This window comes from Vombatus ursinus, unplaced genomic scaffold, assembly GCF_900497805.2.
Source record: "Vombatus ursinus unplaced genomic scaffold, bare-nosed wombat genome assembly UNPS02014926.1, whole genome shotgun sequence".
Lineage (NCBI taxonomy): Eukaryota > Metazoa > Chordata > Mammalia > Diprotodontia > Vombatidae > Vombatus > Vombatus ursinus.
In genome coordinates this window covers 4,781,795-4,804,552 of record NW_020954704.1, presented here as the reverse complement: position 1 = coordinate 4,804,552, position 22,758 = coordinate 4,781,795, and the positions used below count along the sequence as shown (strand labels likewise).

Sequence of the window (22,758 nt, the reverse complement as noted above, 5' to 3'; positions counted from 1 at the left end):
TTATTTGACATTTAACATATATTTTATATTTATATTAAATTAACATATAAAAGATATTTGTTGTTGAAATATACATTAAATACCTCAGAAACCCAGGGACATTGCTTCCTTTTCAATAAGGAGCAGAGATCATCTTCTGAAATCCCTCATGATTTATGGGTTCACAGTTTTTCCTTTCAAATTTATTATAAGTGCCGTTATCATTTCATATAATTAATAGTACTACAGATGTATTATCAGTTTCTCTCTATAACTTTGTTTTTTAAAAATAATAATCTGTTTATCTTTCCAGTTCTTCTACTTATATCAGGGAGATTGCCTTCAGTATTTATATTTCCATGGCTTACATTAAGAATTTTACACTTATCAAGTGCAAGTGATATTTTGATGTCATTGGATTAAGATTCCTTGAGGTAAAGGAACTATTTAAGTTTTTTTTTCAATGGTGCCACATAGCTCAATGTCTCCTTATACGTTAACTGGTTAGTAAGATGTTTTGACTCAGTTTCTTCTTCAAGAAGCCATATTGAGGCTAAAATGAAAATGAATTTAAGCTTAGGCAGAACTATATCATGTTTTATTTATTTATTTTTAGATATTATTGGTGGCACATTTTAAGTAGAAAAGTTTTATCTGTGGAAATCAAATACTCTTTACTATTGCTATGCTTGGATTTATTTTATGTATTTGCACTATGTGAATAAGCTACGAGTGAGGAACTGAGTCAGAGGCTTTTTGATGAACAATAAAGGCAGTACTTTTGTTACAGTGCTTTCATGCAATCTGTTCAATAATTGCCACATTGATAATGAGTTGCATTTTATACTTCTGGACTTTTTGGCATACCCTTTTCCCTCATCAACCAGTGTATTTTATTATAAATTTATACTTTTTTTTGACATATTCATTTAAGTGATTTATATAAAGTACACAAACATGTAATTGTTTTCTGTTTAGAGGAGTCACTAGTTTTCTTATCATTTGATAAAGAGATGTGATGCCTTCTATTAAGAAAGGTAGGATCAGACTTAGATATCAGATGATGCTGGCAAAGGGCCTTTATTTTTAGTCATTCATGTACTAGTGCAAAGCATTTGAAATTGTAATTATGGATCTTATCCAAGTTTGCCATTTTTGAGTTTTGCCAAGAAAGAAAGGTTTTATTTACTGCTGATATAACTTCTTTCTTTCATTATATTAGCTGTGTGTAAGATTTCTGTTTCTCATTTGTTACAACTTGCATTTTTGTTACGTTGGCATTAATGAAACGATAGATGGCCAGAAATTTTTCACATTCTCCTTTAGGGATTCTGTTTTGCCTTGAATTTTTTACTTCTCAAATCCCTATGGTAAAGCTTTTGATCGATATTGAACTGTTTATTTTGTTCTTTGTGCTACATTGACTCTTTATATCCTGTTGTCTTTTAACTTCTGCTTTCATTCTCTGATTTACAGGAATCTAGAATTGCTGATGTCCTTTTGTTTTCCATATTACTTCATAAATGTTTCTTTTTTGTTGTTATTGCTTTTAATTGATCAATATGATGTTTAAATTTTCTTCTGTGTATACCAGCTAGATATTAATATTACAGTGTCTTTCTACACATTTTCATTATCTCTTTGGAGTTACTTCTGTCCTGGTGTTATTTGATACTTATTTCTGGAGATATTCCTTGAAAGCTTCACCTTTCCTCCTTTGTTTCTTATTTATTATGGCAGCAGTTGCCTCAGATACTGCTCTATGAAGGTCCTGAAATGTTTTTAAATTATTTTTTAAAATACTATGGAAGATTGCATTTCTTCATGGTGATTATAAAAGATACCAGCTTTCAAAAATTACGCTTTTTTTAGTAAAATTGGTCTGATCATTAAATCTATGCTATCCAAGTCAAAAAGAGCCTTTTGACATTCTGATTTAAGTATGACCATCTTTTCAAAATCATCTAGGACTTCACTATTGTTTTTATCACCTGTTTTATTAGGTTTAATTTTTGAAGTCCACATTAAGTGAGGATTTTTCAGTGAACTTGGGGTCTTTAATTTTTCCCTCTTTATATTTTAGTGGCGTCTTGATTTTCTCTGGTTAACGTAATGGAAGCTTAGAGATATTATTATTATTATTATCATGCTGTGCAACATAAATCGAGAGAGTCATTTGACTTAAGGAGTTGGAGATTTTAAATACCATTTTATGACTAACTGCTCCTTAGTCTACAGGCATAGGATTGTGGAATCATAGAATCTTAGAATTAGTAAGGACTTTAGGGGTCATCATTCAAACAACCAAAAACCATTTATAAAGTACTTGCTTTGTGGCAGGCACCATGCTACATGTAGTAGGATAAAAAGACAAAGATGAAACTCTGTTTGCCTCAGGTTTTATATTCTTTAGGGGACATGTCATATAAGAATTGTTGAAGAATTGATTCAGTTACTGGAGTTCTTACTTGAAAAAAGCATTCCTTTATTCTTAAACCTTGAAGGATAGAGCCAGGCTACATACATAGACACTAATCGGTACCATGTCCAAATTCTCCATTTGACCTAACAATAGTCTTTTACACTGCTTTAATAAGAAAAATAGATAAATGAAGTAGTACTGAGTTGGAAGATAAATCAGAGTAGCACACAATTGGGTGACAAATGATATAACTACATGGTAAAATATGATTGGAACATTCTGGGAGCACATAACGTATTAAGTTGAATATTAGCAAAATTGCCCATTGGAAAAGGAAATTTATTATAGTCCTTCAATCAATCCTTTGACTGTCAAAATGGTTATTAAGTATCTACTATGGGCTACGCACTGTGCTAAGTTTCAGTTATTAATGTCTAGTTTTCCTGTTGCCCTTTGTGGTACTGTCAGGTTTACTAAAATTACGACAAAATAAGAAAGCCTAGAATATTGATTTCGTATCACCACCACCCTTGTGAAAATCAGGGAGCTGTCCTCAGTTATAATCAAGTTATCCTCGTAGAGGTAAAAGACCATGAAGTGCGCCTCCTTTCACTGTGGAAATAATAAAGTGGTGGTTGCACAGTGGGAGACGAGAGATAGAATTTACTGAGCAAAATTTTGAGGAAATGGACAATGATACAGGTAAGGGATGGATAAATTCTTCCCATCCTCCAAGCTTCCCAAGGCCTACTCTGTTACCTAACCAGCTTAACAGTGCCTTTCTTTGTTTGGGATCACCATGTAACCTATTAATTGCCTTTGTGTGTAGCTAATAATACTAAATTTGTGAGGGTAGTCATGGATGTAGGTACAACATTGCTGTCCTATTAGAGTGCAGTCATGTCTTTGCTAGCTAACACATAAACTATCTAGTCCATGATATGAAGGGGAAGAGCCTATGCTTACAGACCCAGAAGTGTGTTAAGTTTAGGTCTCTGGCCATTTGAGGAATCACGGTTAAAAAGGTGTTAGTGGTCCAAGTTCCCAAAGTTCGTTTGTGCTAGCTCTGGTGAAAAATATTGGTTCAAGGAAGCATGCATGACCTGGATAAGTCAGTCAGTCAATAAACCTTTATTAAGCACGCCCTGTGGCCACTGTACTGAACATTGGGGAACTTGAGGAAAGGCAAAAGACAGCCTCTGCCCTCAAGTTGTTTATAATCTAATGGGAGAGACAACACATAAAAAAAATCTGAAAATCCCGGAGGGAAGTAATGAGCGAGGGTTTCTGTCTCATGGATATGATGAAGACCTGCAACTGGGTAGGAAGTGATGAAGTTCTGTGAACAGAAGCAAAAGTCATTCCCATTTTGGGACTTTGAGCTACAGTGGGTTCTTGCTTATTTATCAAGGGGGCATAGTGATTGTTGTGCATCTTCTTTGCTCTAGGGTAGCAAACCTTCACCAGCAGATGATTCAACTATTGCTACACTTAAAAGACCTTACTGGTGAAAATTCTGCTAGGTACTTATTGGTAAATGTTTTCTGAGCAAGGTGAGTGATAAATCAATTGGAGCCTGGTAGAGTTGATGTCATTTTACTATTGAAGTGCAGGACCACATTAGAAGGCCTGAGCTTATTACAATGATGGTGGTTGAACCTGGCATTCCAGGGACATCTTACAGCCATGGACCTTCTCTTTGCCCTAAACATTGAATCAGTAAGCCTTCATTAAGCACATTTTATGCCCCAGCCACCATGCTGAGTGATGGGGAGACAAAAGAATGAAACATAAAAAAAGAAGGAAAAATTAAGAATGAAACATCAAGCTTCCATTCTAAATCCCCAGGTTGGATGATATGGTGAGTTCTGGTTATTTGGGCAAGGCAGATTCGGCTGCGTATGGAGCCCCAGGTCAAAGGTTGACGACTGTCCCAATAAAAGTCTAGTTTTCCTGTTTTTGGTAGACCTCATAATCATGAGGGCTATAGGTAAAATATTTGGCCATTTCAATTCAGTTTCAGCACACATTTTCTCTATTTTATTTCTTTTTTAAATCCATTTCATCATTCTAATGCCACTTATATTCTCATGATAATATGAGCAGTGAAAATGTTGGATCAGTGGATCAGTTGTAAAGTTGTCCTTTACAATTTATCCTTTAAAGTGGGTTCATCTTTTGCTGTTGATTGGCAAAGGGATACCAAATCTAGGAATGCGTTATTTTAAGACCCTTTTACTAACTGTGACATTATCTGCTTTAGGCTCCAGTTCACCTTGAATACATACATAAGTAGCATTTAGGCATTTGGATAAAATCAGTTTATATTTATACAAAGTTTCCCACATTGGAGGTGAGCCCTCTTACTTATTCTGAAAGTCTGTCATACATTATAGGCTTAACAAACAGGGCAAATAATTCAGGTCAGTTGGCTACAAGGAAAAAATTTGGAGCAAACTAGCCTTTTCTAACTGTTTTAAGTAATGCTCATGCATCCATAAAAGATTCCCTGCAGGGCTACAAGCATCTTTCTTTTGGGGGGAAGGAAGAGCATGGTCTTGGCAGATAGCGGCATCCTTTAAAAAATTATTTAACTTAAGTTTTTAAAATCAATATGTATTTATTTTCTCTCTCATCCCCTTTTCCCCCATTGGTGGGAAATGGGGGAGAGGAAGAAAACAAAATCCATATAACAAGTATGCATAATCAAGCAAAACAAATTTCCTCATTGGCTATATCTATAAATTTATTCCTCATTTTGCATCTTGAATCCTTTTCCTTTCTGGGAGATAATCATTAAATGGTTGTTGGTCATTGCATTGATTAGAGTTCTTGTTAAACAAATAAAATGCTCCCACTGTGGTTTTCTTTTTAGGAATACTTCCAATGCCTCTTTCATATTGAACACTCATCTCTCTGCATTAATGGTTAGCCCTAATTCTCCAGGGTATATCATCCTGGGTTACATCTTTAGCTTCTTTGCATTTTGGAATGTGTATTTGTCAACATAAACAGTTTCACAAGGAACAAAATGAGAGTCCTGGCAAAATATATAAATCTAATTTACAGTCCTGAGAGATTCTACCTCATGTAGCATGTTCAAATGATTACCATTAAAGCAAGGTGAAGTTATCATTAAGTTATAATACCAATAACACATAATATTGGAATCTGTTAATGACTGTAACATAATGTGTGACAAATATTAGGGCTCACTCATAGGATTTACATTTTTAGGGGAAAAATCCTCATTACTTAAGTATAGCATAGGTAACTCATTTCATAATTTAATTGCTTAACAAATATTCTCAGGTTGTTTTTTTTGTGAGCTTTGCTTTTATAATAAACTTTGCTGTTTGTGTTTTTAAAGCGTCACTGCCTACTGTTATTAAAAGGCAAAAAAGATATTAGAAGTTCTGAATGAATTCAGTGTCATATCAGCTTTTTAATAAGCTTCTATAAAGTGCCATATTCATATTTTGTAGAAGGGAAAATAGTACCCAGATACCTTTAAGTGTTTTGTATTGATAATAAGCTCATACATGGCTTTTATGAAATTTACAAAATCCATATAGCTCTTTGGTCATAATTTGAAATTATAAAGCCCAAATTTAAATTTCTAATTACCATGTTCAGAGGACTGTTGAATGTCCATTAAAATAAGCATGTGAGCATTTTTGAGCTCAGTTTACTTAGAGACTTGAAATTCATAATTTTAATTTATTTTTTGGCTTAAAATTCATGATGACATTTCAGCCACTTGGGTTGTTTTTCCTGCAACTTATCAGTTATAAAATTATGTATTTTTCTTTCTGCTGTTCAGTAATCAGCAATTAATGCTACTCTTTCAGTTAGGATGTCAGTTAAGTTAATGCCTAATGGCACTTAATTTTTTTTCTTCTGCTTTATATTTATTATGATTTTTTTTTCCTGTGTCCCGATCATACACAGATCATAATGGAGCTTTTAATTGAGCTTCAAGTTTTCATTGTAATTCAAACTTCCTTTTAATTCCTTTTCTCATTTCCTGATTTTGATCTGCTCATTTACATTTTTTGAATCTCTGTAGCTTGTCAATGTCTTGCTGGTCACACCAGCTCTGTAGCAACTTAATGCATTTTTCTTTGCATGCCTGTAACATTTTACTTTCCATTTCTTCCCCTGCTCCTCTTAACTTTATACTTCTGTACTTCCAAATCATTTGCCATGTGTTTCAATTGTATTATTAGTTTTAATTTCTCTTTTTCCTTCAGTTTGCCTTGTACATTAGTATACTTTTCTATGTATTGGATTAATAATCATCTCTATTTTCTTCATGTATAAACATGCTAGGACTCTGGCTGTACCTAGCATCCCTTAGCTTCATATGTGGTTTATGTTTCTGCAATACTTCCTTGCACAACTTTTACTTAGAGTTGAAGCTTATAGATTTTTAAGCATAGTTCTCTTCTTCCTATTAAATTTCCTTGTTACTTAAAGAATTACAATGAACCCGTACATATTTTGCTGTAATTTCCTAAAAAATTAAAAATTGAAAAATTAAATTGAACCAAATAATTTTCGTAGGCAAGCGAAACTTTTCCCACTAAAACAGGACGTTTTATTGGTTTTTAAATTTCTGCTTAGAATTCTTTCCTAAAAGAACTGGATATTCTTTTTATTTATTTATTTTTTAAGATATTCCTCAGGAGATGAAACCTTGCCTTTTCCATGGTATGTTCTACCCTCAGCTGTTTTCTATCTTTTTTAGGCAATTGGGGTTAAGTGACTTGCCCAGGGTCACACAGCTGGTAAGTGTCAAGTGTTTGGTCTTAGGCCGGATTTGAACTCAGGTCCTCCTGACTGCAGGGCTGGTGCTCTATCCACTGCGCCACCTAGATGCCCCCCCTCAGCTGTTTTCTAAGGGGTGAAAGAACTTGCTCTTTATTTTTGAAAGGAAAAATTAAGGAGCAAATAGCTATTAGGTAGAAGAGGTTAATGTAAATGCTTCTTATTTAATCATTCAGTCAGCAAATACTTATTAAGCTCCTACTGTGTGCCAGGTACTGTGCTATGGAGAGGAGACACAAATACAAAGAATGAAATGATCCTCACATGCAATACTGATAGATGAACTTATATATAGCTAAGAAGACAAAGCAGTAAAGCAGTTTTCTAGGATTAGCTCCCAAACTGCATCTCTATTAAATAGGAGATTATAAATAAAGTCATCAGAGGGTTTGAGGAAACTCCTGCATCCCATTATCTCCATAGGAGAGAATTAGAAATGAGGTAGTTGCAAGTATATTCCAATTGTTTAAATTCCAATTTGACAATTCATAGTAAATTCAGAGAAACTTCACTATGAAATTAACCATTAAACTCACTTTTGTTCCCATTAGAATTTTAAGTTCATATTCCAAAGATCATATTTGATTTGATTCATATATTTTCTTTTTCTATAGAGTCATCAAATCTTGGGAACAGGAAAAGTGGATTTTTTTCTCTCAGCAATTTCTGTGATTTTTCTTCCTGATTCCTGATTTGCCAGATCAAGAAAAGGGCAGAGATCTCTGCTCAAATTGATTCTAAATTGTCTCTTTTCTCATTTAATGGTAATCATAGATGAAAAAACCAGGCACTCTTGCCAATATTGAATTATACATACAATCATGAAGACAACACTAATAGTTAACTTTTCCTGGGATCCATTCCAGTTTTGGCTCTGGCAGTACAAAATTAATTATTTGGGCTTTTTTCCACCCTTTGTCACAGATAGTTAACTTTTTTTTTTCTGTTTTACGCAAGTATAACATGCTGTCTTCACACACACACACGCGCGCACACACGCACGCACACACACGCTCCTTTTTATAGAGCAACATTTGTCCAGCTCAAAAGATTCTTTGCAGAGTTTCCCCAGGTCCTAAAACAATAATGGATGTGTGTAAAAATAACCCAGTTTTGACTCTGAAGGGTGTCAGTGGACCTGTACCAGACCACTCTTTGCAGGAGTATCCTAGATCTTCCAGAAACAAACAAATAAACAAACAAAACCCAACAGAAATATCCATAGCCAGCAGAAAAAGAAACAATACAAATAGATTCTGATTGTCTCATGAAGGGCCTATGATTGTAGTTCATTATGTTTCTAGTTCCCAGCGTGGTTTCTGCTTCTCATGCATATGGCCCCAAGGGTTAATTGTAAGGCTAATGGGCCGTTAGGAAAAATCAAGCCATGCACCACTTTGCCTAAACTTGCTCTAAAGGGTAAAGGAAAGTGGAGGCAGGTGATTCTAACTCATTACTCTCTTTGTACTTTTCAGGAGTCTATGAGTATTGGGGACTCATGATTTTAGAAACAAGCATCTAAATCTTTCTAAGCATCTCCTACATCTACTTTTCTGGTGATCTGTAGTACATATGATAGACAGCTATAGCCAGTGAACCAGACCAATAATATGCCCTAAAAAATTCAGACAGGGGACAGCTAGATCGTGCATTGGCGCTGGAGTTAGGAGGACCTGAATCCAAATCCAGCCCCAGACACTTGATACTTACTAGCTGTGTGACCTTGGGCAAGCCACTTAAACCCACTTAAATGCTTTACAAAATAAAGCTGGCAACCAGAACCAGAAAGGTACAAGAAAAACGAGAGGCTATTATTGTTGATCCAAACATTCATGCCGGTCGTCAGAGACAGACAGATACTTGCAAGGTTCTTCTGTCTGAAGCTCTCTTAAACCAGAACCAACTCATAGGAAACAGTTAAAGATAATCTTCGAGCAAGGATATATCAAACAGATTAAATGATTTAATCAAGAGAAGATGGAGACATTAACATTCATTCAGTAGGATCCCTTACAAATAATGTGTCAACCACATCTTATTTTCCACTTTTGGCTGATCTTGTGCCTTCCAATTCAGGCAGCTCAGGCTGAAGCTCAACCCTCACTAAGCCCAGATTTAGGGATTTCAAAATCTTATAGCTGGGGCATGGGACATGTCAGTGAGGGAAGATTGCCAAAACGGGGCTCACCAGAGTCAGAGAGAGCAATAATTTCTTGACCAGTTCAGCAAAATTGCTAAAGGATTGATTTGGTGCTCTGCAAATTCTTGCTTAATTAAAGCATTCCTTTGTTTCCTGTAGCTGTAATGTAAGAGCCAGACTGCTCTTATGAGCAATATGAGGTGTATTTATAGCCAATAATGTGTTCTAGTTGGGATATATTGAGTTGGAGATCCCTCTAGCACATCTAGTTTGAGATATCCAGTAGAGAGTTGGTGATGCAAGACTGAATCATAGGAGAGAGAGTAGATAGATTTAGATATGTGAATATGAGAGTCATCTAAATAAGTCACCAAATAAGAAAGGATAGAGAGTGTAAGGTCCGTAATTCCCCTTGGTAGTAGTTTAATCAATTATCATGAATACTTGCAAACAGGCAATCTTTGGTCTAGGGCAGCGGCCAGACAGTTTAGTGGATCCCTGCTAAAGAACCCCCAAAGTCCCATGGTAATTATAAAAAACAGACAAAGGGAGAAGGAGTTAGGGAGTGCATCACTACTGATTGGTGGACATTTTTGGTTTTCTGCTTAGTAATGAGCTTGGGTGTTAAACCAATGTTATGCCCAACATAAGTTTGTGTATTGATCATGTACCAATCGAATATGGATCAGGATATTCTTGTTTTGACTTTCATAGATCATGTATAGTATCTTAAGTTTTGACTCAGTATCTAAGTTATGATTTAGTATCTAAGTTATGATTTCTAACAGGTCACCACGTCTGGGATTCCATCTTTCACAGAGTTTACGTTTTTATGGCTTTTCACTTATTACTGTATTTTATGGCTTTTCCCCAATCAGGACCTCACAGAGAGAAAAGAGAACAAGGCCCAGGACAGATCTTTGGTGTGTATATTCAGGTGTGGGTCCAACGAAGGAGACTGAGATGGAAAACCGTCAGACATATAGGAGGAGAACCAATGAAGAGTGTTGTTCAAAAGCAGACAAACAAACAAAAAAACAGAGAGAGAAGAGGTTCCAGGACAGGAAGGTAGTTGGCAATGTTATGTACTGCAGAGAGGTCAAGAAAGATGAGGACTGAGAAAAAAAAACCCATTCGGGTTTTTCAGTTAAGAGTCCTCAGCAGCTTAATTGATGAAAGTGGCCTTGGTTGACAAGCCTGGCTTTTTTACTGTACTTTGTGTATGAGTTTCAGCCATGAAGTTCATTCCATAGCCAATGGATGCATTTCTTTCACAACATCTCTAACAAGTATTCATCCCACAACCAATTAAACATCTTTCTGGGTGGGAACTCATGTTATCATGATTCCATTTATTTCCTTTTGAGACAACTCTGATTATTGAGAAGTTCTTAATATCAATGATTATAATAATAATAACAATAGTAGTAACTCACATTCTAGCACTTTATGTTTACAAAGCTCTTTACATAAGTTTTCTCATTTGATCTTCACAGCAACCCTTTGAGGTAGGTTTTGTTAATATCCCCATTTCACAGTTGAGGAAAATGATGCTGAGAAATTAAGTGACTTGCCCTCTCAGCTAGTTTCATGCGAGAGCTATTAAATTATTTGAAGACATTTATTTATATTTCCTCCTAATTGCACTACATTTATTCCTGTTAATACATATCATCTTTTTTGATTCAGTTTAGTCTGTTGATGTTCTTTCTGGATTCTGATTCCATCACCTACCATTTACTATAGGAATATCATCAAATTGTTCATCTAAGCCATTGATAATTTATTTTTTAGTATAACATGGCAGAGAATAGAATCAAAATATGGAATGGAATGTTTCAGGATAAAACATTGAGGTGTGGTGCCTTTAAAAACCTTTCCAGTTGACATTATTCCACTAATCAGTCCCTGCCCTCTGGTATGAAAGTGACATGGTGAGACCTATGCCTTCTTGACCTTTCTTGCAGCCTTTATTTTGTCATCTTCTTGGTACTTTCTTCTCTCTAAGTTTTCATGACACTCTTCTCTCTCCTTGTTATCTTCCTCTGTCTCCTTTGCTGGATTTTTTTCTTCAGCATCATGCCCACGATGGGTAGGTGTCCTCCAAGACTTTGTCCTGGACCTTCTCCTCTTTACCTTCTATACACTCTCACTTGATGATCTCATCATCTCTCATGGATTCCTTTATCTCTATGCAAATGATTCTCAAATTTACTTGTCCAACTATTCTCTCCTGACCTTCAGTCTCACTTCTCCAACTGTGTTCTAGACACCTCAAATTAGATGCTTCACAGATATCTTAAACTAAACGTGCCTAAAGCTGAACTATTTATCTTTCCCTCAAAATCTTTCCCTCTTCTTAACTTCCTTATTATTGTTGAGGGTATCATTATCCTCTCAGTCCCCTAGGTTTTAAAACTTAGGTGCCATCCTCTTCTCTTCACTCTCCCTTATCATACTCCCTACCCCACTCCATATCCAGTTATTTCTGTTGTTTCTGCTGACATAACATTTCTTGTGTATGCTCACTTCTCTCCTCAAGACACTGCAACCAAGCCAATATAGAACAGGTCCTCATCACCTTCCTTCTAGACTACTGCAATAACCAGCTAGTTGGTCTCCCTGCCTCAAGTCTCTCCCTGCTGTAATCCATCCTCTACTTAGCTGTCACATTGCTTTTCCTAAAGTGCGGGTTTGACTGTATTATTCCTCTATTCAATAAACTCCAGTGGCTCCCAATCATTTCTAGGATCAAATATATACAGTCCTCTGTTTGGCTTTCCCTTTGAGATTGCCCCAAATTTATTTGTACATAGGGTTTGGTTTTGTTTTTTCATTTTGCATACTGTCTCCCCCATTAAATTATGAACACCTTGATGTCAGAGTTTATTTTTGTTTTTTTGTTTTGTTTTGTTTTGGTTTTTTTTGCATCCTTAGCACTAATCACAGTGCTTGGCACATTGTGGTTTAAGTCATGTCTGACTCTTTATGATCTCATTTGGCACATACAGGTGCTTAATTAATAAATGCCATTTACGGCACTGATTCTATCCAAATTATGTTACCTTACCACCCTCCAACCTCTAGGCCCTGGACTTTACTGTCTTAGTGCTTTTGCCCCTGTGGTTCCCAAGTATGGCTTCCATTGCCACTTTAAAATACAAATAAACTTTAAACCCATCTTTAAAAGTTTTTTCTGATTCCTCCCACCCCCACGCTCATTAACATCCATTTCCCCTTTGAACCTAACAGTGCATTTTGTTTAATACCTCCTAAATTTACTTTATATATTAAATGTATATATTTATATATCATATTCCCCATTGTATTTTGAGAACAAATAGTGACTGTATCTTAATTATAGTCAGGACAATCTTGAGTTCAAATTCTATCTCAGACCTTTGTTACTTGTGTTAACCCCTATGTGAGTAATACCATTCAGCCTCAGTTTCTTCATCTGTAGAATGGAGATAATACTACTGTTTACCTTCTAGGGTGATTGAGGATCAAATGAGATAAAATATGTAGAGCAGTTTACAAACCTTAAAGTGCCTAATGTAGTGCCACCTGTATCCTGTAGACACCTGGCATATATTTGTTGAATTTAATTGAATTCAACAGAACGTACTTTGAAAAACTGAGCATTCCTATTATGAACCCATTTGTATCTTTAGGAGTTTTCCCTCTTTTCTGCATTAGAATCACACTTGAATCTCCCATCCCACCAGAGCTGTCTTCCCTTCTAGAAGTTCAGGTCATACCTGTGTTTTCCCCAAAGTTTTTGAAATCAGCTCTTAAGGTATTTGTCATGCACACCTATGTATTCCTTCTTGGCTGTTATGAATTATGACACTTAACCCTCTCTACCAGTCTGACTCTTGTAAAATAGGAAAAAATAAATTAAACATGCCACTGTCTGCTTCAGTAAGAAGTAATGTGAATAAATGAATAAGGCAACACAGGTGGAAGGGCATTGAATCCAGAAGAAGAAGGAGGAGAGAAACTTTTATTAATTCTAGCTGGCAGTAATGTTTATTAAGTATTTCTGTGTTAAATAGACAAGCAGAAGAGGAGCATTGTTTGCAGTTTCATTGGCTAGATTGTAGCCTTAAGAGTCTTGAAGGTTGCTGGATTTGTAGTCTGATATGTTGTAACCTTAGTGTCACTCATCTCCTCAGATAGCTTATGTCATGTGTGGTGGTCATGTTTTCTGACATTTAAGCTGTCAGTATTTTTATACTTAGTTATAAATAAGGCAGGCAGCTAGGTGGTACAGTGTATAGAATACCGGGCCTGGAGTCAGGAAGACTCATCTTTGTGAGTTCAAATCCAGCCTTAGATACTTAGTAGCTGTGTGATCCTGGGCAAGTCACTTAACCCTGTTTGTCTCAGTTTCCTCATCTGTAAGATGAGCTGGAGAAGGAAATGGCAAATCACTCCAGTATCTTTGCCAAGAAGACCCCAAATGGGGTCATGAAGAGTCAGACATGACTGAAAATGAATAAACAACAACAATATAAATTAGGTGGATTTACCAAGTAATTTTTTTTTATTAAGTTACTATAATCTTATTAGAGAATTAAAGACAGCTGACATAAAAGAATGGGCTTTGGACTTGGAATTGTATACTGTTTCTAATGCTTCCATTGCCATCACAAGCTGTGTAACTTTGGCAAGTCACTTTTACATGCTTGGGTCTAAGTTCTTCTACTATAAAATGAGAGGGACTGGACGATCCTTTCCAGCTCTAAAATTCTTCAGTTCTGTGGTTATGCAGTGGTGCACTGTACGGCTGATGTCTTCCCATATTAGTCATTCTTTTAACGTTGAGTTCAAGATGAACAAATTGCATTGATCTCTTTTCTTCCCCCGTCTCCCTCAAAAAAAAAAATCCTTGTAATTATTCTTCAGCATTTCCTTGAAATAACATGGCCAAAATAGTTCTAGCAGAACAAAGGAATAACATTAATAAATTGTATGGGGGGTTACAGCTAGAGGCAGTGGCCTACCTGTTCCATGCCCTAGCTGAGGCAGATAAGTGGCACAATAGAGTGCTGGGCCTGGAGTCAGGAAGACCTGAGTTCAAATCCAATTTCAGATATTTCCTAGCTATGTGCCCCTGGGTAAATCACTTAACATGTCTCTGCCTCAGTTTCCTCAAATGTGAAATGGGGATGATAAAGGCATCAGATGAGATGATATTTGTAAAGCAGTTTGGACAGTGCCTTGCACATAAGAGGTGCTATATAAATGCTCATTGCCTTCCTTTTCTCCTCTTCCCTTCTGCTTCCTACCTTTTTACCATTCCCTGTGGGGAATATGGTGTGGGACTTTGGCTGTCCAATGGAAGAGCAAGGGCATTGATTAGCAGTTAATCAGTAACTTCAATTAAGTCCCTACTATGTGCCAGTCCATGTGCTAGATGGTAAGAGGCAAATACAAATCATGAAACAAAATCTACTTTCATAGAGCTCACATGGCAGAAGAGAGTGATGAAATGTGGTAAGAAAGGGAAGTGTGCCACAGGAAATATCGAGATGTAGCTACAGAGGGAGGTGCTGTAGCCTACCTAGAGGGTAGATAGATGCCAGTGAGCCCTGATAGTGACTGCAGGCTTCTCTTTGGGCCTTGCCACCAAGTCTGCTACACCTTGGCCAAGGGTGATGAGCTTGCTGTAGGGAAAAGCAATTGGCCATCTTTGCCAGTAACAAGACACCGAACAAACAAACAAGACAGTGGCTAACAGAAGTTCCAGTCAGCACCAGATGTTGAGTCAGTCAGTCGTTAAGCTTTTATGTGCCAGGCACTGTGCTAAGCACTGGTGATACAAAGGAAGGCAAAAGACAGTCCCTGCCCTTGAGAAGTTCACAGTCAAATAGAGGAGACAACATGTAAGCACCTATATACAAACAAGTTATATACAAGATAAACTGGAGATCACTAACAGAGGGAAGGTGCTAGAATCAAGGAGGTTTGGGGAAGGCTTCCTGCAGAAGATGGGATTTTGGCTGACACTTGAAGGAGGTGGGGAGATGGAAATGAGGAGGTAAAGCATTCTAGGTGTGAAAATGCCAGGAGTTTGTAGTTGGAGTGTCTTGTGGAAAGAACAGCAAAGGAGCCAGTGTTTGGGATTTTGATGTATGCAGTAGAGCGTGAAGTATAAGAATACTGGGGGAAAAAAGTGGAATAGCAGAAGGTTATGAAGGGCTTTTGGAAGTGAAATAGGATTTTATATTTGATCCTGGTGGTGATAGGGAGCCACTGGAGTTTATTGAATAGGTGTGTGTGTGTGTGGGGGGGGGTGATGTGGTCGGGAAGGACTCTTAGGAAGATCACATTGGCAGCTGAGTGGTGGGTAGACTGGAGTGAGAAGAGACTTGATGCAAGGAACCCAACAGGCATGCTATTGCGGTAGTCCAGCTGTGAGGTTGATGAGGTCCTGCAGTAGGATGGCATCTATATGTTGTGCTGAGCCTTGGGTCTAGAGTCCTTTCAAGAAGAGAGGGCACCAACTCTTGAGTTCACATCCTATTTCTAACACTGTGTGACCATAGACAAGTCACTTAATGTCCCTGGGACTCACTTTCTTCATTTATAAAATGAGGGGGTTGGTGTAGGTATCCTCTAAGGACTTTTCCCCACCTAGATCTAGAATTCTTTGATTGGCCTTATTAAATGCCCCTGTATAGGATGAATGCTTTGGAGACTCATGCAAGCTGAAAAGTCCCTTTTCTAAATCACTTGGTTTTGTTACTCAGAGAGAAGCTTCAGGTGCACAACTGCATAGTAGATGGTATTATTATGTATTTTAACAATTATTATGGATTCTGTCCTAAGAGTAAAACATGATAACCATACCTGTTTGTTTCTGTGGGCGACTGACTCCATATTTAGTAGCCCTATGGGACAAGGACTCAGGAAATAGAACACGTTCAAAGAAAGAGATGGTGACTCAAAAGCTGATTGTAACTAGAGAGATTCTCAATAGTCTAGACCCCTTATGTAGTCAATAGCCACCTAAAGAGAGGTGGTGTATAAGATAGAAGAAGGTCTTCTCTGAGAATCAGAAAAACATTGGTGTTTCTCTATCATTTACATTAACCAGGTCAAGTCCCATCACCTCTACTATTGGAATGGGGATGGACCAGTAATTGATCCCTCTTGTCAAGCAAGTCTAAGGTAGTAGCTATCAATGTCCATCCAGATGCGAAATTTCCAAATGGAGGGAAAAGTCCTTAGTTGGAGTCTTAGTATACCCCACTCCAAGGGACATGGGCCCCCCAAGCTTTAAAAAATTGTACATATTGGATAGCCATATACAGGAGGGCTGTGTATAGAAGAGCATAATTATATTTATTTGAAGGATATGGTTGTCAGCATAGGTGATAGAAAAAGAGACAGTATCAGCAAAAAATTTTTTTTTATAAAAGAAGTATAACTATACAATATACCAAACTTCCTCTCCCCTCAACACACACACACACACACACACACGCACGCACATGCACGCATGCACATGCATGCATTGAGCTATCAAGTTTTAGGTTATACAAGTGGGCAGATTCTTACTCTCCAGGGTTTGGAGAAAATAAACCCATGATATGTACCATTTTTTAATGGCTTTTGAAATACGGATCCATCTAGAGTTAGATTGGGTTTGTTATATAATGAAAATTATTGATCCAAATCTGGTTTTATATATGGCAAGGTTAGACTTGGATACTCAATGGAAGTTCGCTGCTAAGATCATATCTAATACAGCCAGGCCCATGTTATCCCGGATGTTATCCTATTGGTTGATGATGAAATAAAGGAAAAAGAGAACCTGGAAGAAACCTTCCTGTTGTCTTCATGTTTGCATCGATAAAGTGTGTTCTTAGATTCATTATTTTCACACCTCTGTCCTGGAGCTGACTGCTGCTAAAATAAACTTAAGGGATATGGGTTTTATTTTGCTTTCAAATCATTTCCCAGAAACTGCCCATCCAATTCAGAAGGAGATTAAGATCTGATTTTTTTTTTTATAGTCTTTAACAGTGGTGTACTAGGAGATGCCTCATTTATGAGTATATATATGTTTATGGCCATAAATTGGGTAATTGTGCACCTAAGTGCTCCATTCCTTGTATCATTACCCAGTTTGTGCATACACAAATGAAGGCTTTTTCATGTACCTTCTGCCGTCCCCTGACACTTATGATTTAAAGAGGAAGCAATATGTTTTTCTTCTGGAAGCTGGTTATTTTTTATTCATGCATCTGTTCCTGGTCAGTGCTAATGCATACCAATTTAGAGGAAAAATATAAAATATATCCACTAATGGTGCCTTAACTGTTTAAAAAAAAAAAAAAGCCAGCTGCTTTACTGAACAGATGTTCTTAAGTGTCCCAGGTAGTTAATAGTTCTTTCTGCTTGGTTGGCCACATAAGAAATATTGAAATTGCTGTAAGAGGTTTGTTGTGCTTAAGCTTTTGATTAGAAACATGGAAGTTTCAAACCGTAATAAAAAAAAAATTCCTTAATTTAATGGTGATGATGGTGGTAAAAGACAGAATTTTATGTCTAATTTTCCTTTGCAAAATGACCAAATAGAACCATAATTTAGTGAATTTGGAAGATACTTTTTCTTTTTATATCAATTGAGTAGCATACTAAGGTAACTTATGGAATCTCAGGTAATGACGTTTTTTGGGGGTGGTCACCAAGCAAAAACCATCCTTAGCTTAGTAACTTCTTTGTTTTGTTTAATTGGGTATTTCTCCATCATTCTGAATAGGTAATGACATTTAATAATAGACTGTGATGAAGAGGACTATTTCAAAAGTGGGGAGAGTTTTTGAAGATGGAAAATGGAAAAAATTAAGTACTTATACTGTCACTGCCTCTTTCTGTTGGTGGAGTGTGAAGAAGGGCTGCTGGACCCAATCTTAGACCTTAGTGTAGGTTTTGAGTCTTCCTTTCTTTTTAGGTCATGTCATGTTCTTAGCCTGATTTGGGTTCTCCTTGTTACATTATACTTAAAAGAACTAGACTGTGTGTTCTCTAGGACGATTATTTAACCTGTTGACTCATTCATGACATGGACTTTCCAAATTTTTGTCCCAGAGGATTTTGACAGTATTGATTATTTTATATATAATTTTTCAACATTTCCTGAAGAACAAAAGCTGGGATAAATCACGTATTATTAGAATTATGCTAGAAAAGTAGCTTTAAATTGGGTTCCCTGTAGACATGTGAAAGATACTTAGTACTGACAGATAATTTGTCTTCTTAGCTATTCTCATTTTTTCTACCATGTTCACATTTAGATAATGAAAATAATTGACTCTGCTGAGCACAAATAGGCCATTAGATTTTAACAGTACAATAAAACTTGAGTTTTTGTTGGTAGTTAGCTCCCAGTTATCCACACTATTGAATAGCATGAATCTAAAATAGTGGAGAAACAAATTATTATTTATGCTTTGGAATGTGGACACAAATATTCATTCACCTCCTGGCATGGCCTTACTGTCAACAGCTTAGAATCAAGTTTGTCTGCGAAAAGGAAGCTTCTGTGATAAAAACACAAAATAAATAATCATACAAGTATAGATTTAGAGCTGCAAAGACCTTATCAAGTCCAGCTCTTTCATTTTACAGTTTTAACTGAGTCCAGGAGAGATTAATGACTTGCTCAGTGTCACATAGCTAGTAAGTATCTGAGCCAGAATTGGAATCCACATCTTCCTGACTTCATGTCCAATACTCTGTCACTAGTCTATGCTATTTCTAATCCTTATGGCTAATCCAGAATTGTTTATGACCTCTGAGTGAATATATATGTTAGACTGGGGGGTTGGGGAGAGGGACTGTAAAAGGAGTTTTTTGAGAATAGTGAGAAAGTTGAAAAAGATTCTCCGCTTCTAATAAGAACGTGACTGAGTTAGGGCATTACTTTCTATTTTAACCCAACTTTGTTCCTAATGTTCTTCTGTACCTAAGAAGAGAGAAATTAGTAGGCAACTTTTATTGTGCTGTTTGATGTAGTGATCTACAGAGTTATCAATAAATAACTCTTATTAAAGTAAGCCGTTATTGTTGCATAATTTATTATCTAAATGAGTATATTTTGTTTCTTATCTTGTAGGATACCAGAAGGTCCCATGGACCAGGGACCAGCTGCAGGAAGGGTACGTGCTTTAGAAGAACAGCTTTTAAAAGCCAAAGAACAGATAGAAAATTACAAGAAGCAAACCAGAGATGGTTGGTGACTATACCACTTTTAATTTTTCTTCCCCTAATATTTGCTTTACCACAAATATTTGAAATTTTCCACTCAGCCAAGTTTTGGAAATGCTGATATTCTTATGCTCTTCAATAGCAGGTCTAGGGAAGGATCATGAAATACTGAGGAGGAGGATTGAAAATGGAGCTAAGGAGCTCTGGTTTTTTCTCCAGAGTGAATTGAAGAAATTGAAAAATTTAGAAGGAAATCAACTCCAAAGACATGTGGATGAATTTCTATTTGATTTGGGTCATCAGGAAAGGTATTCTCTGTTTTCATTTTTTTCTGGTCTTGAGAAAGATTGTAATGTAAGAATGGAACTCGAACACTAAAAAAAAAAATTTCCCTGCTGTATATTAAATGAATCCATCTTTGGGGTAATGATATCATTGATCTTAGATTGTATTTGACATAGAATGTGCCGTATGAATTAAACATAGCATAGGAAATATTTTTAAACTATATTTCTAAAAGCCTTTGTTAGATAAGTTAAATTCTCAAATTCTTGATGTCAATAATCAATAAACTAAATCATTTCTCTTTAAAAATCCATTTCAAATTTTCCTTTACTAAGGTTTTAATGTTAAAGAGAATGTTGTTTTTTTAGGTTATAATACTTAATGTACTAACAATGAAAAATTAAAAAAAAACAAATATTAAAAACTTGAAACTAGTTTTTTTATTGCTAATTAAAGGTTAATGGCAGACTTTGAGTTTTTAAAAAACAGCATTCTTAGGCAAGGAAGAAACAAAGCTATCACTCTTTGCAGATGACGTGATGTTATACTTAGAGAATCCCAGAGAATCAAGTAAAAAACTACTTGAAATAATGAACAACTTTATCAAAGTTGCAGGCTATAAGATAAGCCCACATAAATCATCGGCATTTCTGTATATTACCAACAGAGCCCAAAAGCAAGAGATAGAAAGAGAAATTCCATTTAAACTTACTGCAGACGTTATGAAATATTTAGGAGTCTACCTCCCAAAACAAACCCAGGAACTCTGTGAACACAATTACAAAACACTTTTCATGCAAATAAAATCAGATCTAAATAATTGGAAAAACATCAGTTGCTCATGGGTAGGCCGAGCTAATATAATAAAAATGACAATTCTACCTAAACCAATTTCCTTATTCAGTGCCATACCAATCAAACTACCAAAAAATGATTTTGTAGAGTTAGAAAAAATAATAACAAGATTCATTTGGAAGAACAGAAGGTCCAGAATATCAAGAGAACTAACGAAAAGAAATGCAGGGGAAGGTGGCCTAGCCATTCCAGATCTTAAATTGTATTATAAAGCAGCAATCATCAAAACTGCTGGGTACTGGCTAAGAAATAGAGTGGTAGATCAGTAGAATAGGTTAAGTATGCAAGACACAGTAGTCAATGACTATAATAATATATTATTTGATAAACTCAAAGACCCCAGCTTCTGGGATAAGAACCCACTCTTTGAAAAAAGCTGCTGGGAAAACTGGAAAAGAGTATGGCAGAAATTAGGCATAGACCAAAATCTCACACCAAATACCAAAATAAAGTCAGAATGGGTACATGATTTAGATATAAAGGCTGATACTATAAGCAAACTGAGACAGCAGGGAATAGTTTACCTGTCAGATCTATGGAGAACAGAAGAATTCATGACCAAACAGGAGATAGAGAACATTACGAAAAGCAAAATAGATAATTTTGATTACATTAAATTGAAAAGTTTTTGCCCAAATAAAGCCAATGCAACTAAGATTAGAAGGAAGGTAGAAAATTGGGAAAGAATTCTTACAACCAGTCTCTCTGATAAGGGCCTCATTTCTAAAATATATAGAGAATTAAGTCAAATTTATAAGAATACAAGTCATTCCCCAATTGATAAGTGGTCAAAAGATATGAACAGACAGTTTCTCAGATGAAGAAATTAAAGCCATCTATAGTCATGTGAAAAAATGCTCTAAATCACTATTGATTAGAGAAATGCAAATCAAAACAACTCTGAGGTACCACATCACACCTATCAGAATGACCAGCATGACAAAACAGGAAAATAATAAATGTTGGAGAAGATGTGGGAAAATTGGAACACTAATACATTGTTGGTGGAGTTGTGAAATGATCCAACCATTTTGGAGAGCAATTTGGAACTATGCCCAAAGGGCTATAAAAATGTGCATACCTTTTGACCCAGCAATAGCACTTCTAGGGTGATCCCATAGAGATCACACAAATGGGAGAAGGACCTACATATACAAAAATATTCACAGCAGCTCTGTTTATGGTGGCAAAGAATTGGAAATTGAGAGGATGGCCATCAATTGGGGAATGGCTGAGCAAGTTGTGGTATATGAATGTGATGGAATACTATCATGCTATAAGAAATGATGAACAGGCTGACTTCAGAAAAACCTTGAAAGACTTTTATGGTCTGATGCTGAGTGAAGTGAGCAGAACCAAGAGAACGTTGTACACAATAACAGCCACGTTGTGTGATGACTAATATTGATAAACTTAACCCTTCCTGGCAATACATGAATCTAAGACATCTGCAGAAGCCTTGTGATGGAAAATGCTATCCACACCCAAATAAAGAACTATGGAAGCTGAATTGTAATTTTTTTTTCTCTTCTGTTGAGTTTTGTTTCCTCTTTCTGATAGTTCCTCCTGTCGGTTTTAATTTCTAGTTACAACATCACTAATGTGAAAATATGTTTAATATGAAAAAAAAAACCAGCATTCTTGGGGCAGCTAGGTGGCGCAGTGGATAGAGCTCTGACCTTGAAGTCAGGAGGCCTTGAGTTCAAATTTGGCCTCAGATACTTGACACTTACTAGCTGTGTGACCCAGGGCAAGTAACTTAACCCCTATTGCCTCACCAAAAAGCAAAAATAAAAAATACACACACACACACACACACACGCACGCACGCACGCACACACACACACACACACACACACACACACACACACACCCACCCACCCAGCATTCTATTAACTACTCTTCCATTTCCGTGGTGGAAAGGGAAACTTAAATTTGAATTGTATTGGCTATTTATGCAGTTTAAAAAACGTAGTTTACCTTGCACTTTTATTTTTGTTTGTTTTTGGTTTTTCGTGAGGCG

General features: G+C 36.4%; 1 protein-coding gene across 7 annotated transcripts in view; it reads left to right on the top strand.

Moving 5' to 3' along the window:
- Positions 1-22,758, top strand: part of FUT8 (fucosyltransferase 8) — a 436,921-nt gene that overhangs the window by 272,961 nt on the left and 141,202 nt on the right. For all 7 annotated transcript variants that reach the window (XM_027843711.1, XM_027843709.1, XM_027843707.1 and 4 more), the window contains 2 exons: positions 19,504-19,619; positions 19,738-19,903. In XM_027843711.1, coding sequence (XP_027699512.1) covers positions 19,504-19,619; positions 19,738-19,903 — 282 coding nt within the window. The remainder of the gene's footprint in view (positions 1-19,503; positions 19,620-19,737; positions 19,904-22,758) is intronic.